At 44.8% G+C, this 16,028-nt stretch overlaps 1 protein-coding gene across 1 annotated transcript; it reads left to right on the forward strand.

The window, feature by feature from the left end:
• Positions 1-9,523: 9,523 nt before the first annotated feature.
• zgc:56622 (aldo/keto reductase) lies at positions 9,524-16,028 on the forward strand. Its single transcript, XM_029696222.1, has 10 exons — positions 9,524-10,472; positions 10,674-10,847; positions 12,171-12,287; positions 14,026-14,103; positions 14,252-14,368; positions 14,802-14,914; positions 15,066-15,153; positions 15,257-15,340; positions 15,619-15,701; positions 15,801-16,028. The coding sequence occupies exons 1-10, from the start codon at positions 10,389-10,391 to the stop codon at positions 15,832-15,834; spliced, it is 972 nt and encodes a 323-aa protein (XP_029552082.1). The 5' UTR covers positions 9,524-10,388; the 3' UTR covers positions 15,835-16,028.

Here is a 16,028-nt window from a genome sequence, read left to right on the forward strand (position 1 = left end):
TTTGTTTGTTATAACCAGTTGCGATTTTAGCATGTAAATGTTGGTGGGGCAAAAGAAAAAGAAGTGGGATACAGTCCCAACACATTACCACTGCTACACCTGGCTATCAGCAGAGCCTTGTCTGTCAGCAAAACAGTTCATTCAGCCTCATTAACTGCCTTTAAAAAAACATAACTGATATGGCTGACTTGCTTAAACAAATGTGGCATATGGGGACGACAAACGGATAAGAGGCAATCCGTAATTTTGATTAAGACATTAACCTGTTATGGTATAGGGGGCAGTATTTTCACGGCTGGATAAAAAAATGTACCCGATTTAATCTGGTTACTAATCCTACCCAGTAACTAGAATATGCATATACTTATTATATATGGATAGAAAACACCCTAAAGTTTCTAAAACTGTTTGAATGGTGTCTGTGAGTATAACAGAACTCATTTGGCAGGCAAAACCCTGAGAAAGATTCTGACAGGAAGTGGATACCTGATGTGTTGAATTGACTTTAAGCCTATGCCATTGAAAAACAAAGGGGCTGAGGAATGTTTTGGAACTTCCTATTGCTTCCACTAGATGTCACCAGCCTTTACAAAGTGTTTTGAGTCTTATACTGTGAGATCTGACCGAACAAGAGCCTTGGAACGGTGATGGCCCATTAGACACCTGGCGTGCGAGTTGATGTTGGGTACTCTCGTTCCAATACGTTTTAAAAGAGAACCCAACCGTCCGCCTTGAATTTTATTCATGTTCTGGTTAAAAAAGGCACTAATGATTTATGCGATACAACGTTTGACATGTTTGAACGAACGTAAATATATTTTTTCCGTTCGTGAAGTGAAGTCCGGCTGGCTTAGATCATGTGCTAACAACACAGAGCTTTTTGGACATAAATGATGAGCTTTTTTGAACAAAACTACATTCGTTATGGACCTGGGATTCCTGGAAGTGACATCTGATGAAGACAATCAAAAGGTAATGGATTATTTACATAGTATTTTCGATCTCTCCAACATGGCGGTTAGTCTGTATCGCAAAGCGTATTTTTCTGGGCGCAGTGCTCAGATTATTGCAAAGTGTGATTTCCCAGTAAGGTTATTTTTAAATCTGGCAAGTCGATTGCGTTCAAGAGATGTAAATCTATAATTCTTTGAATGACAATATAATATTTTACCAATGTTTTCTAATATTAATTAATTATTTTGTTGTCATGACTTGACTGCCGGTTATTGGAGGGAAACGATTTCCTGAACATCAACGCCATAGTAAAACGCTGTTTTTGGATATAAATATGAACTTGATAGAACTAAAAATGCATGCATTGTCTAACATAATGTCCTAGGAGTGTCATCTGATGGAGATTGTAAAAGGTTAGTGCATAATGTTAGCTGATTTTATGGTTTTGGTGACGCCTGTCTTTGAATTGACAATACATTACACACAGCTATTGTCAATGTACTCTCCTAACATAACCCAACTTTATGCTTTCGCCGTAAAACCTTTTTGAAATCGGACAACGTGGTTAGATTAAGGAGATGTTTATCTTTCAAAGGGTGTAAGTTAGTTGTATGTTTGAGAAATTTGAATTTTGACATTTATTTGGTTTCAAATTTGCCGCTCTTGAAATGCACCTGCTGTTGATAGGGTGCGCCACGGGTGGCACGCTAGCGTCCCACATAGCCCCAAGAAGTTAATGAGCGAGCTAGGACGGACGTAGTCAATATAACTATTTGTTCAGCACTTTTGAAATGTACAGCAACAGAATTGAGAACATGGGCCGTTCTTACAGTATTCTCCCTGTAAACCAAGTCAGAACCATAGGATAAATAAAGGGGGCATATAAGCAGACACTGAAAGCTCTTACAATAGTCTATGATTCAATTTCTCAAAAACAGGTTATAGGCTACATGTGCACCAACAAGTCAGAACAGTAGGTGAAATTAAGAGGTGAAAATAGACCAAATTATTAGGGTGAGGCATGTGGGCTACTAACAGCTTACTACACAACATACACTTAGTATTACTTTCTTAGCTACAGTTTACATGTTTCCTTGGAATATTACATCATTTATGCAGCAACATACAAGACATTTTTTGACTCACCTTGTTGTGCTGTGCTCACAGGAAGGTGGTGCGGCGGTCCTTCGTGGGCATATTTTGTCATCAAACTTTATCATCAAAGTCTGGCATTCTCTGGATTTATGATGCTTTCAAGAAACCTGGGAACTCTGAAGAAATAAAAAGGTTGAATCATGATGACGTCAGTGATCTTCAGTTCGTAGCTCTAGAAAGAGGCACGACTTCCCGATTTACAATTCCGATATGGATGAAAGTTCAAAACGTAGCTTGTTTTTCCCCAGTTCCCAGTTGTCTTGAACTCACTAAAGTCAGATTTTGCAGTTCCGAGTTAACAGCTGGTTTGCGCGAGGCACAACTCATGCTTCATTGACAGCATGGCCAATGTTGAATGTTTATAATTTTAAACTAGGAAAAGAGACCCTTAGACTTGGGACCACACAGCCACTCCATTGAATAGCAGGCTAATGATTGCTTTGCAATGCTTGCAGTTAGCCACATATATTCCTTCCAAACCACTCATTGTTGAATTTGCGATTTCCAACTTCTTGTGTAATGTTTATGTCCATAGCCGATGAGCACTGATACGTTTTATCTATAATTTCTCTTCATTATTTCTCTTCATATTAGTCCAATCAAAGCTACTGTAGACATAACGTGATTTACATTTACATTTACATTTAAGTCGTTTAGCAGACGCTCTTATCCAGAGCGACTTACAAATTGGTGCATTCACCTTAAGATATCCAGTGGAACAACCACTTTACAATAGTGCATCTAAATCTTTTGGGGGGGGGGGGTTAGAAGGATTACTTTATCCTATCCCAGGTATTCCTTAAAGAGGTGGGGTTTCAGGTGTCTCCGGAAGGTGGTGATTGACTCCGCTGTCCTGGCGTCGTGAGGGAGCTTGTTCCACCATTGGGGTGCCAGAGCAGCGAACAGTTTTGACTGGGCTGAGCGGGAACTGTGCTTCCTCATAGGTAGGGAGGCGAGCAGGCCAGAGGTGGATGAACGCAGTGCCCTTGTTTGGGTGTAGGGACTGATCAGAGCCTGAAGGTACGGAGGTGCCGTTCCCCTCACAGCTCCGTAGGCAAGCACCATGGACTTGTAGCGGATGCGAGCTTCAACTGGAAGCCAGTGGAGAGAGCGGAGGAGCGGGGTGACGTGAGAGAACTTGGGAAGGTTGAACACCAGACGGGCTGCGGCGTTCTGGATGAGTTGTAGGGGTTTAATGGCACAGGCAGGGAGCCCAGCCAACAGCGAGTTGCAGTAATCCAGACGGGAGATGACAAGTGCCTGGACTAGGACCTGCGCCGCTTACTGTGTGAGGCAGGGTCGTACTCTGCGAATGTTGTAGAGCATGAACCTACAGGATCGGGTCACCGCCTTGATGTTAGTGGAGAACGACAGGGTGTTGTCCAGGGTCACGCCAAGGTTCTTAGCACTCTGGGAGGAGGACACAAGGGAGTTGTCAACCGTGATGGTGAGATCATGGAACGGGCAGTCCTTCCCCGGGAGGAGGAGCAGCTCCGTCTTGCCGAGGTTCAGCTTGAGGTGGTGAGCCGTCATCCACACTGATATGTCTGCCAGACATGCAGAGATGCGATTCGCCACCTGGTTATCAGAAGGGGGAAAGGAGAAGATTAATTGTGTGTCGTCTGCGTAGCAATGATAGGAGAGACCATGTGAGGATATGACCGAGCCAAGTGACTTGGTGTATAGTGAGAATAGGAGAGGGCCTAGAACAGAGCCCTGGGGGACACCAGTGGTGAGAGCACGTGGTGCGGAGACAGATTCTCGCCACGCCACCTGGTAGGAGCGACCTGTCAGGTAGGACGCAATCCAAGCGTGGGCCGCGCCGGAGATGCCCAGCCCGAGCTGGGTGGAGAGGAGGATCTGATGGTTCACGGTATCAAAGGCAGCAGATAGGTCTAGAAGGATGAGAGCAGAGGAGAGAGAGTTAGCTTTAGCAGTGCGGAGAGCCTCCGTGACACAGAGAAGAGCAGTCTCAGTTGAATGCCCAGTCTTGAAACCTGACTGATTAGGATCAAGAAGGTCATTCTGAGAGAGATAGCAGGAGAGCTGGCCAAGGACGGCACGTTCAAGAGATTTGGAGAGAAAAGAAAGAAGGGATACTGGTCTGTAGTTGTTGATATCGGAGGGATCGAGTGTAGGTTTTTTCAGAAGGGGTGCAACTCTCGCTCTCTTGAAGACGGAAGGGACGTAGCCAGCGGTCAAGGATGAGTTGATGAGCGAGGTGAGGTAGGGGAGAAGGTCTCCGGAAATGGTCTGGAGAAGAGAGGAGGGGATAGGGTCAAGTGGGCAGGTTGTTGGGCGGCCGGCCGTCACGAGACGTGAGATTTCATCTGGAGAGAGAGGGGAGAAAGAGGTCAAAGCACAGGGTAGGGCAGTGTGAGCAGGACCAGCGGTGTCGTTTGGCTTAGCAAACGAGGATCGGATGTCATCAGCCTTCTTTTCAAAATGGTTGACGAAGTCATCCGCAGAGAGAGAGGAGGGGGGGGAGGGGGAGGAGGATTCAGGAGGGAGGAGAAGGTAGCAAAGAGCTTCCTAGGGTTAGAGGCAGATGCTTGGAATTTAGAGTGGTAGAAAGTGGTTTTAGCAGCAGAGACAGAAGAGGAAAATGTAGAGAGGAGGGCGTGAAAGGATGCCAGGTCCGCAGGGAGGCGAGTTTTCCTCCATTTCCGCTCGGCTGCCCGGAGCCCTGTTCTGTGAGCTCAGAGTGAGTCGTCGAGCCACGGCGCAGGAGTGGAGGACCGAGCCGGCCTGGAGGATAGGGGACAGAGAAAATCGAAGGATGCAGAAAGGGAGGAGAGGAGGGTTGAGGAGGCAGAATCAGGAGATAGGTTGGAGAAGGTTTGAGCAGAGGGAAGAGATGATACGATGGAAGAGGAGAGAGTAGCAGGAGAGAGGGAGCGAAGGTTGGGACGGCGCAATACCATCTGAGTAGGGGCAGAGTGAGAAGTGTTGGATGAGAGCGAGAGGGAAAAGGATACAAGGTAGTGGTCGGAGACTTGGAGGGGAGTTGCAATGAGATTAGTGGAAGAACAGCATCTAGTAAAGATGAGGTCAAGCGTATTGCCTGCCTTGTGAGTAGGGGGGGAAGGTGAGAGGGTGAGGTCAAAGGAGGAGAGGAGTGGAAAGAAGGAGGCAGAGAGGAATGAGTCAAAGGTAGACGTGGGGAGGTTAAAGTCACCCAGTACTGTGAGAGGTGAGCCATCCTCAGTGAAGGAACTTATCAAGGCATCAAGCTCATTGATGAACTCTCCAAGGGAACCTGGAGGGCGATAAATGATAAGGATGTTAAGCTTGAAAGGGCTGGTAACTGTGACAGCATGGAATTCAAATGAGGAGATAGACAGATGGGTCAGGGGAGAAAGAGAGAATGTCCACTTGGGAGAGATGAGGATTCCAGTGCCACCACCCCGCTGGCTCAATGCTCTAGGGGTATGCGAGAACACGTAGGCAGACGAGGAGAGAGCAGTAGGAGTAGCAGTGTTATCTGTGGTAATCCATGTTTCCGTCAGCGCCAGGAAGTCTAGGGACTGGAGGGTAGCATAGGCTGAGATGAACTCAGCCTTGTTGGCCGCAGACCGGCAGTTCCAGAGGCTGCCGGAGACCTGGAACTCCACGTGGGTCGTGCGCGCTGGGACCACCAGGTTAGAGTGGCAGCGGCCACGCGGTGTGAAGTGTTTGTATGGCCTGTGCAGAGGGGAGAGAACAGGGATAGCCAGACACATAGTTGACAAGCTACAGAAGAGGCTACGCTAATGCAAAGGAGATTGGAATGACAAGTGGACTACACGTCTCGAATGTTCAGAAAGTTAAGCTTACGTTGCGAAAATCTTCTTGACTAAAATTACGAAAATGCTAGCTAACTAACACTAACACTACACTAATCAAGTCGTTCCGTTGTAATGTAATAGTTTCTACAGTGCTGCTAGTCGGTAGAGGTTGGCTATTATACAAAAGCAACTTTGTAGCTAGCTAACATAACATAACACTAATCAAGACGTTCCTTTGTAATGTATTTAGTTTCTACAATGCTGCTCGTCGGTAATAGTTGGCTGGGTATGGAACAATGGCGTCGCGGGGGACGGAAATAGCTGGCTAGCTAACCTAGCTAGCCTCGATAATTACTAAACTAAACAATTATCAAGCTATGACAAAGACAGCTATGTAGCAAGCTAGCTAACACTGCACTAGTCAAATCGTTCCGTTGTAATGTATTAGTATCTACAGCGCTGCTAGTCGGTAACGGTTGGCTAGCTAGCGATGTTGACTAGCTAGCAGCTAGCAGCCAGCAGTGTTGACTACGTTAGGAGGACGGAAAAAAAATAGCTGGCCTCGATAATTACTCTAATTACTCTAAACTACACAATTATCTTTGATAGCTAAGAAAAAATTGTTCAGATCAAACAAACCAAACCGTTGTAATGTAAAGAAGTGTAATATTACCTGTGGAGCGAAGCGAAGTGCGACTGCTCGCTCCGGACCGGAAGTAAATTTTATCTGTGGCCAATGACCTTGAGCCTTCTTGGATGGACACGTCTAACGTAACTCTATGGCAGCACCCAAGGGGCTTGAATCTTCGAGCTCTACCCTTAGAATTGGCAGTGACGTAGTGTGCCCATGAGTGACAGAACAATGAGCCAATCACGGCGCAACGCTCCGTATTTTCTTCTGACTTGCCCCACAACCTCAGAAAGCACTGAGCTAGGCTGAAACACCTGTATTTTGGAGTGCCCTTACTCAAGAAAACAAAAAAAGAAACCATGTGTGTATGCGACTTAACTAACTCAATGATATACAGTACCAGTCAAAAGTTTGGACACACCTACTCATTCAGGGGTTTTTCTTTTTTTGTACTATATTCTACATTGTAGAATAATAGTGAAGACATCAAAACTATGAAATAACACATATGGAATCATGTAGTAACCAAAAAAGTGTTAAACGAATCAAAATATATTTTATATGAGATTCTTCAAAGTATTCACCCTTAGCCTTGATGACAACTTTGCACACTCTTGGCATTCTCTCAACCAGCTTCACCTGGAATGCTTTTCCATCAGGTGTAAATCTTCTGCTAAACAGTCTCAATATAATTAAAATATATATTTATTTTTAAACACAGTATTGAACAATATTATTCAGTCTTGAGCTGTTGTCATCTCTAATTCATGTATAATGTTTTGTAAATGCTTTATGTCAGTATATTCAGGACACTTTTATTGATTTTCAGCAAGAACTTTATCATACTAAAATGTTATTCTAGCATTGAGACTGCACTTGTGAAGTTGGTAAATGACCTTTTAATGGCATCAGACCGAGGCTCTGCATCTGTCCTTGTGCTCCTAGACCTTAGTGCTGCTTTTGGTACCATCGATCACCACATTCTTTTGGAGAGATTGGAAACCCAAATTGGTCTACACGGACAAGTTCTGGCCTGGTTAAGATCTTATCTGTCGAAAATATATGTTTGTCTCTGTGAATGGTTTGTCCTCTGACAAATCAACTGTACATTTCAGTGTTCCTCAAGGTTCCGTTTTAGGACCACTATTGTTTTTACTATATATTTTACCTCTTGGGGATGTCATTCGAAAACATAATGTTAACTTTCACTGCTATGCAGATGACACACAGCTGTACATTTCAATGAAACATGGAGAAGCCCCAAAATTGCCCTCACTGGAAGCCTGTGTTTCAGACATAAGGAAGTGGATGGCTGCAAACTTTCTACTTTTAAACTTGGACAAAACAGAGATGCTTGTTCTATGTCCCAAGAAACAAAGAGATCTTCTGTTGAATCTGACAATTAATCTTGATGGTTGTACAGTCGTCTCAAATAAAACTGTGAAGGACCTCGGCGTTACTCTGGATCCTGATCTCTCTTTTGAAGAACATATCAAGACTGTTTCAAGGACAGCTTTTTTCCATTTACGTAACATTGCAAAAATCAGCATTTTCTGTCCAAAAATGATGCAGAAAAATTAAATCATGCTTTTGTTACTTCTAGGTTAGACTACTGCAATGCTCTACTTTCCGGCTACCCGGATAAAGCACAAAATAAACTTCAGTTAGTGCTAAATACGGCTGCGAGAATCCTGACAAGAACCAAAACATTTGATCATATTACTCCAGTGCTAGCCTCCCTACACTGGCTTCCTGTTAAGGCAAGGGCTGATTTCAAGGTTTTACTGCTAACCTACAAAGCATTACATGGGCTTGCTCCTACCTATCTTTCCGATTTGGTCCTGCCGTACATACCTACACGTACGCTACGGTCACAAGACGCAGGCCTCCTAATTGTCCCTAGAATTTCTAAGCAAACATCTGGAGGCAGGGCTTTCTCCTATAGAGCTTCATTTTTATGGAATGGTCTGCCTACCCATGTGAGAGATGCAGACTCGGTCTCAACCTTTAAGTCTTTATTGAAGACTCATCTCTTCAGTAGGTCCTATGATTGAGTGTAGTCTGGCCCAGGAGTGTGAAGGTGAACGGAAAGGCACTGGAGCAACGAACCGCCCTTGCTGTCTCTGCCTGGCCGGTTCCCCTCTCTCCACTGGGATTCTCTGCCTCTAAACCCTATTACAGGGGCAGAGTCACTGGCTTACTGGTGCTCTTCCATGCCGTCCCTAGGAGGGGCTCGTCACTTGAGTGGGTTGAGTCACTGACGTGGTCTTCCTGTCGGTTGGCGCCCCCCTTGTGTTGTGCCGTGGCAGAGATCTTTGTGGGCTATACTCGGCCTTGTCTCAGTATGGTAAGTTGGTGGATGAAGATATCCCTCTAGTGGTGTGGGGGCTGTGCTTTGGCAAAGTGGGTGGGGTTATATCCTGCCTGTTTGGCCCTGTCCGGGGGTATCATTGGATGGGGCCACAGTGTCTCCTGACCCCTCCTGTCTCAGCCTCCAGTATTTATGCTGCAGTAGTTTATGTGTCGGGGGGCTAGGGTCAGTCTGTTATATCTGGAGTATTTCTCCTGTCTTATCCGGTATCCTGTGTGAATTTAAGTATGCTCTCTCTAATTCTCTCTTTCTCTCTTTCTTTCTTTCTCTCTCTCTCTCAGAGGACCAGAGCCCTAGGACCATGCCTCAGGACTACCTGGCATGATGACTCCGTGTTGTCCCCAGTCCACCTGGCCGTGCTGCTGCTCCAGTTTCAACTGTTCTGCCTGCGGCTATGGAACCCTGACCTATTCACTGTGATTACTATTATTTGACCATGCTGGTCATTTATGAAGATTTGAACATCTTGGCCATGTTCTGTTATAATCTCCACACGGCACAGCCAGAAGAGGACTGGCCACCCCTCATAGCCTGGTTCCTCTCTAGGTTTCTTCCATGTTTTGGCCTTTCTAGGGAGTTTTTCCTAGCCACCGTGCTTCTACACCTGCATTGCTTGCTGTTTGGGGTTTTAGGCTGGGTTTCTGTACAGCACTTTGATATATCAGCTGATGTAAGAAGGGCTATATAAACACATTTGATTTGATTTGATTATTCCCTAGGGCCTAGACACACTTTGAGTGACCTTCAGTTTCAAATCCCTATGAAGGCTCTCTTGGTTTTAAAGAAAGAAAACAAATGTCCCGACAAATAATGAATATTACAATGAAATACTTTTACTCATACTACACACAGATACATTTATCATTCTAACTCCACACAGCTGTGGTTCAATGGTATGCTTCTTCAGCTCATTTGTAAAAAAAAAAAAATGTTTTGATGACTGACTGTAGCATGAAATCATTCATTGCTGATACTATAGCACATCCTACTGTTGGATGTGTGTATTGCAGTCTGGGATGTTGCTGAGCAGATTCAACAAGGACACATTATTTGGCCTGCATCCAGGACTTGCATGTCTGAATGTATTTGCATTGCATCCCCAAACACTTTAAATTTAAAATGTACACTTTGGTACAATATCACATATATCTCACAGTGCATAGGCCACACTTTTCCAACCACATATTGTGCACATGAGGACCCTGTTGTCTAGGCCTACAGTATTTCCTGTCTGAAGAAAGTGACCTTTACAACATTCTCCTTCCTCTCCTGAGTCTTTACAACAGCCCTCAGTTACTGAGTGTACACATAAATACACATTTGTGGTGAAGTACTTCTTACATAGTTCAATGATTAACTAGAAAGATAAGGAAGGACGCAAGAGAGAGAGAGAGAGAGAGAGAGATACAAAGAGAAGGGTATGCGGGTAACAAAGTAGTTGGTAAAGAGGAAGTCACAAGTCCCTGTCACAAGGCTCTTCCTGTCTTTCTATGCTGTTTTAACCCACCACATGGAGGCAAGCACCAGTGTTGTTCGGACAGTAGAGCTGAATGATGGCACACGCATGCCCCTGCTGGGCTTTGGAACATGGAAGGTACTCTCTCTCTCTTTCTTGCTCTCTCTTTCTCTCTCTCCCACTCCCTACCTCAACCACACATTGAAGGTTATCTCAAAATCTCAGTATATATAATGTCTATGTATTATTCTCTAAGTATGAAAGGTGTATGTTATTACAGTGGTTGTTGTTATTACACAGTGGGTTAAATGGTCATTACGGTGTCTTTGTGTTGTTCAGTCAAGCAGTTCAGCAGCAGTGTGTCAAAGTGCGGTGGAAGCTGCCATAGCTGCTGGTTACCGTCACATAGACACAGCATACAGCTACCGCAATGAGGTCGAGATCAGCAAGGCTCTCCGCTCCAAGATGCAGCAAGGCATCATCCGACGACAAGACATGTACGTCGTCAGTAAGGTGGGTGCTGCGGCTGCAACCAAGAGGTGGAGTCTGAGTGTTTATGTGGGCTGGCTGTTACTGTTCCAGGTGGACATGAACTTGCCCTTTGATCTTTTGGTCCAATACAAAGTTCAAATACATATCATCTGATATGAATATTGCCTGTAGAGTAGAGATCTTCTTGGGTCCAAAAAGTGGACCCGTGTAAGGCTTGGGCGTAGTAGGTGAGGAATCAAACGCAGGAAGCAGCGATACAGGGTAAAGGCTTTTAATGAGCCCAACGGCAAAAACACAAGCCACCCCAAACAGCGATCAGAGCGCACACAAAACAAAGTGCCCCAAACACAGGGGAGAAACACAGTCGGTGCAAAACCACTCACTAGCGCAAAAACACAATCAGCGTGTACACAAGTAACACATACAGAGAAACAATCCCGCACAAAGAGCAGGCGGGCCTACTGGCTAATATATCCCCGCTAATCAACCCAACACAGAACAGGTGCAAACAATAACGGAAAGGGGGAAAACAAAAGGGAATCAGTGGCAGCTAGTAGGCCGGTGACGACGACCGCCGAGCGCCACCCGAGCAGGAGGGGGAGCCACCTTCGGTGGGAGTCGTGACAACCCGGAGCCGAATGAACCCGGGGACAATCAGACCAGGACCTGAACGGACCCGATCATAAAGTAAATGGGGGACTCAGACCCGAACCCATATGGACCCGACAACAACCAACCTAGACCAGAACCGATTGGACCCTAGTGACAAGAAAATTATGTTTATCAGCCAAGTTGCTCTTCTGGTTAATGAATAGGTATTTATATGTTGGCTAGGCCTTCTATAAGTCAATAAATTCACCTTATTAGCGTAAAGTTAACATGCTATATGCTGTGGAGAGCCGTTGTCGGGTCCATTCGGGTTCACTCGGGTCTATCAGCTGTAGTGACAGACCTGAGAACCGATGACAATCAAACAGGACCTGACCCAGACCCGAGGGAAAAGTATACATTTTGGACCCAGACCCGCTCGGGTCCCGGGGCTGGTCTCTGGTATTTGGGTTCGGGTGGACCCGTGAAGACCTCTACTGTAGAGTATTTGTTGATATATCCACTAGTTTTATTGGTCGATGTCTATTACGTAACACTAAAAAGGTTAAGGCATATTGACTAAGGGATTTTTCAGAAAACCTCCCAATAACAAGCAGGACCTCAGTTGACATATGTACTGATTGGAAGCAGAACTGGTTTCTATCTCTGGGCTCTTGTTGTCTGTATTCATGGTTAATTTACTACATCATTGTGTTGTGTTGCTGAATAGACCTGTGACCACTTCTTTGTGTGTAGTTGTGGAGTACACACCATGCCACCCATGACATCCCATTGTGTCTAAACAAGTCCCTGAGTGACCTGCAGCTGGACTATCTGGACCTGTACCTGATGCACTTCCCTATAGGACTGAAGGTGGGATTACAGTTCACACTGACACTGGCACAAATAGTCACATGGATGATACAGGGACTAATGGACTCTTCTGATACAGTTCTTGACATTTCAACAACAAATCTCGGTTTACTTTCACATACAGTGCATTTGGAAAGTATTCAGATCCCTTCCCTTTATCCACATTTTGTTATGTTGCAGCCTTATTCTAAAATTGATCAAATAATTTTTTTCCCTCATCAATACCCCATACTGACAAAGCGAAAACAGGTTATTTTTTATTTTTTGCAAATGTATTTAAAATAAAAAACAGAAATAGCTTATTTACATAAGTATTCAGACCCTTTGATATGAGACTCGAAAAATGAGCTCAGGTGCATCCTGTTTCCATTGATCATTCTTGAGATGTTTCTACAAATTTATTGGCGTCCACCTGTGGTAAATTCAATTGATTGGACATGATTTGGAAAGGCACACACCTGTCTATATAAGGTCCCACAGTTGACAGTGCATGTCAGAGTAAAAACCAAGCCATGAGGTCGAAGGGATTGTCCATAGAGCTCTGAGAAAGGATTGTGTCGAGGCACAGATCTGGGGAAGGGTACCAAAACATTTCTGCAGCATTGAAGGTCCCCAACAACACAGTGGCCTCCATCATTCTTAAATGGAAGAAGTTTTGAACCACCAAGACTCTTTCTAGAGCTGGCCGCCCGGCCAAACTGAGCAATCGGGGTGACAGCGAGGTGACCAAGAACCCGATGCTCACTCTGAAAGAGCTCCAGAGTTCCTCTGTGGAGATGGGAGAACCTTCCATAAGGACAACCATCTCTGCAGCACTCCACCAATCAGGCCTTTATGGTAGAGTGGCCAGATGGAAGCCACTCCTCAGTAAAAGGCACATGACAGCCCACTTGGAGTTTGCCAAAAGGCACCTAAAGGACTCTCAGACAATGAGAAAAAAGATTCTCTGTGTTGATGAAACCAAGATTGAACTCTTTGGCCTGAATGCCAAGCGTCACATCTGGAGGAAACATGGCATCATCCCTACAGTGAAGCATGGTTGTGGCAGCATCATGCTGTGGGGATGTTTTTCAGCGGCAGGGACTGGGATACTTGTCAGGATCGAGGGAAAGATGAACGGAGCAAAATACAGAGAGATCCTTGATGAAAACCTTCTCCAGAGCCCTCAGGACCTCAGACTGGGGCGTAGGTTCACATTCCAACAGGGCAACAACCGTAAGCACACAGCCAAGTAAACGCAAGAGTGGCTTCAGAACAAGTCTCTGAATGTCCTTGAGTGGCCCAGCCAGAGCCCGGACTTGAACCCAATCGAACATTCCTGGAGAGACCTGAAAATAGCTGTGCAGCAACGCTCCCCATCCAACCTGACAGAGCTTGAGAGGATCTGCAGAGAAGAATGGGAGAAACTCCCCAAATACAGGCGTACCAACCTTGTAGCGTCAAACCCAATAAGACTCAAGGCTGTAATCGCTGCCAAAGGTGCTTCAACAAAGTACTGAGTAAAGGGTCTGATTACTTATGTAAATGTGAAATTTCAGTTTTTTCTTTTTTATACATTTGCTAAAATTTCGAAAAACCTGTTTTTGCTTTGTCATTATGGGGTATTGTGTGTAGATTGATGAGGGGGAAAAAACATTTCAATCCCTTTTAGAATAAGGCCGTAACGTAACAAAATGTGGAAAAAGTCAAGGGGTCTAAATTCTTTCTGAATGCACTGTATCTTTTTCATTCCTTCCAGAAAGTGGATGATGAGCTCTTCCCTATGAGAGATGGAGAAATGCTCACCACTGACATTGACTATCTGGACGTGTGGAAGGTTAAAACACTATCATCTCCTCTTCATCAACATCATTATACTGTCTCCTAATAACAAAATTATTTGTATTTTTTTGTGGTCTATTTTTGGTATCTTGAAGTGTGGTGTATTACTGTGCCTGTGCTGTAATGTCTGCTATGTGATGTAGGGGATGGAGGCCTTGCAGGCTTCAGGGAAAGTGAAGAGCATTGGCGTGTCCAACTTCAACGTCCTCCAGCTGGAGAGACTGCTCTCTGTGGCCAAGGTTCCCCCTGCAGTCAACCAGGTGCTTCAAGGCTTTACACTGCAACTTTAGCTATTTCAAATACACTATTATGAAACACTGAGTACCTCACAAACCACAGGAGGCTACTGAGGGAAGGACAGCTCATAGTAATGGCTGGAATGGAGTTCATGGAACGTGTTTGATGAATTCGATACCATTCCATTCATTTCGTTCCAGCCAGTACGATTAATGTGCCACCAACCTCCTGTGTCACAAACATATTTCACCCCTTTAACCAGCTCAACCAGTGCAATACACAGTTAACTGTGTTTATGCATGGTCACTACATGTGCAAACGGGCGTGTTTACCATTCTGAAAGTGTGTGTGGGTGTCGCTACTGGGTCAGAGGGTAGGAGACAAGAATGGATAACAGCCGAAAGAGCGTTCTGACAGCTCTGTAATCTCATTATCTCTCTCCCTCCGCTCCTGCAGGTGGAGCTGCATCCCTACCTGGTCCAGTCTGACTTGGTGGAGTTCTGCAAGTCTCGCAACATCACCCTCACTGCCTACAGCCCCTTAGGTTCCCCTGGAAGACCCAAAGAATTGTGAGTCCTCCTGACAACAACATGTATACATTAGCGACTGGACTATGATCCTGCACTATATTGCTCTGTCCTGCACTATTGACCCCACTGTTGGCCGAGTAAACATCCCTCCCTATGTTCCAAAAGTTGACTGTGTCAATATTTCCTACAGTCACCGTGGAGACACTGATCCTGAGAGGCTGCTGGAAGACCCTGTGGTAGGAGACGTGGCTAAGAAGCACCGACGGAGCCCTGCTCAGGTTAGACTAGATAGTTCAGTAGAAACACACATCTAGTGTGTGTGTGTGTGTGTGTGCGCATCTGGGCTCTGCATCTAAGGACTATGTGTGTGTGTTGTTTCAGGTGCTGCTGAGGTACCATGTGCAGCAGGGTATTGCAGTGATCCCCAAAAGTGTGAAACCCAATCACATTCTGGAAAACACAAAGGTGAACTCTCTCTGACCCAATATAGATTATATTTACTCATTTTTACTACATGTAGCTCTTGCTCAATCAAACCATGAGTTCATATCAAGTTCAGTTTGAGCAATATGACTTTGACTGATATAGTATTCAGTCTTAGTGCTAGTTTGATCAATGTCAGATCAATGTCTTGGTTTAAACATTTAGTTATTAACTGAACTTTCACATATATTACTCACTAACATAAATCAAATGTGTCAATGGTACAATAAACACTCAAAAAGAAAGTGTGTTGTCTGCAGATCTTTGACTTCTCTCTGACTGAGGAGGACATGTCGGCACTGAGAGGACTGAATAGAGGTTGGAAGAGCTGCATCATCGACTCGTAAGACAGGCTCAACGCTTCCTTATACAAATACATAATACATCAATAATTCCATGTAGAGAACAACTACTCCTACCCTGACATGTTTCTGTTCTTCAGCTTGAAGTCTCATCCATACTACCCCTTTGAATGAGAGTCCCTGGGGATCAGAAACAAGAGACAGAGAAGTCACTTGGGAGAATAGGATAACTGTTTCTCAACCTGAGATCAAGGCCAGATTACTATCCACCTCCTCAACATCGGCCTGCAAATGGTCTTCAACCAGTGTTTATTGTTTACCTATAATGTGAAATTGTGATGATAAATAGAAATGTGGATCTGAAGGTA

Source organism: Salmo trutta, chromosome 17 (genome assembly GCF_901001165.1).
Source record: "Salmo trutta chromosome 17, fSalTru1.1, whole genome shotgun sequence".
NCBI classification, from domain to species: domain Eukaryota; kingdom Metazoa; phylum Chordata; class Actinopteri; order Salmoniformes; family Salmonidae; genus Salmo; species Salmo trutta.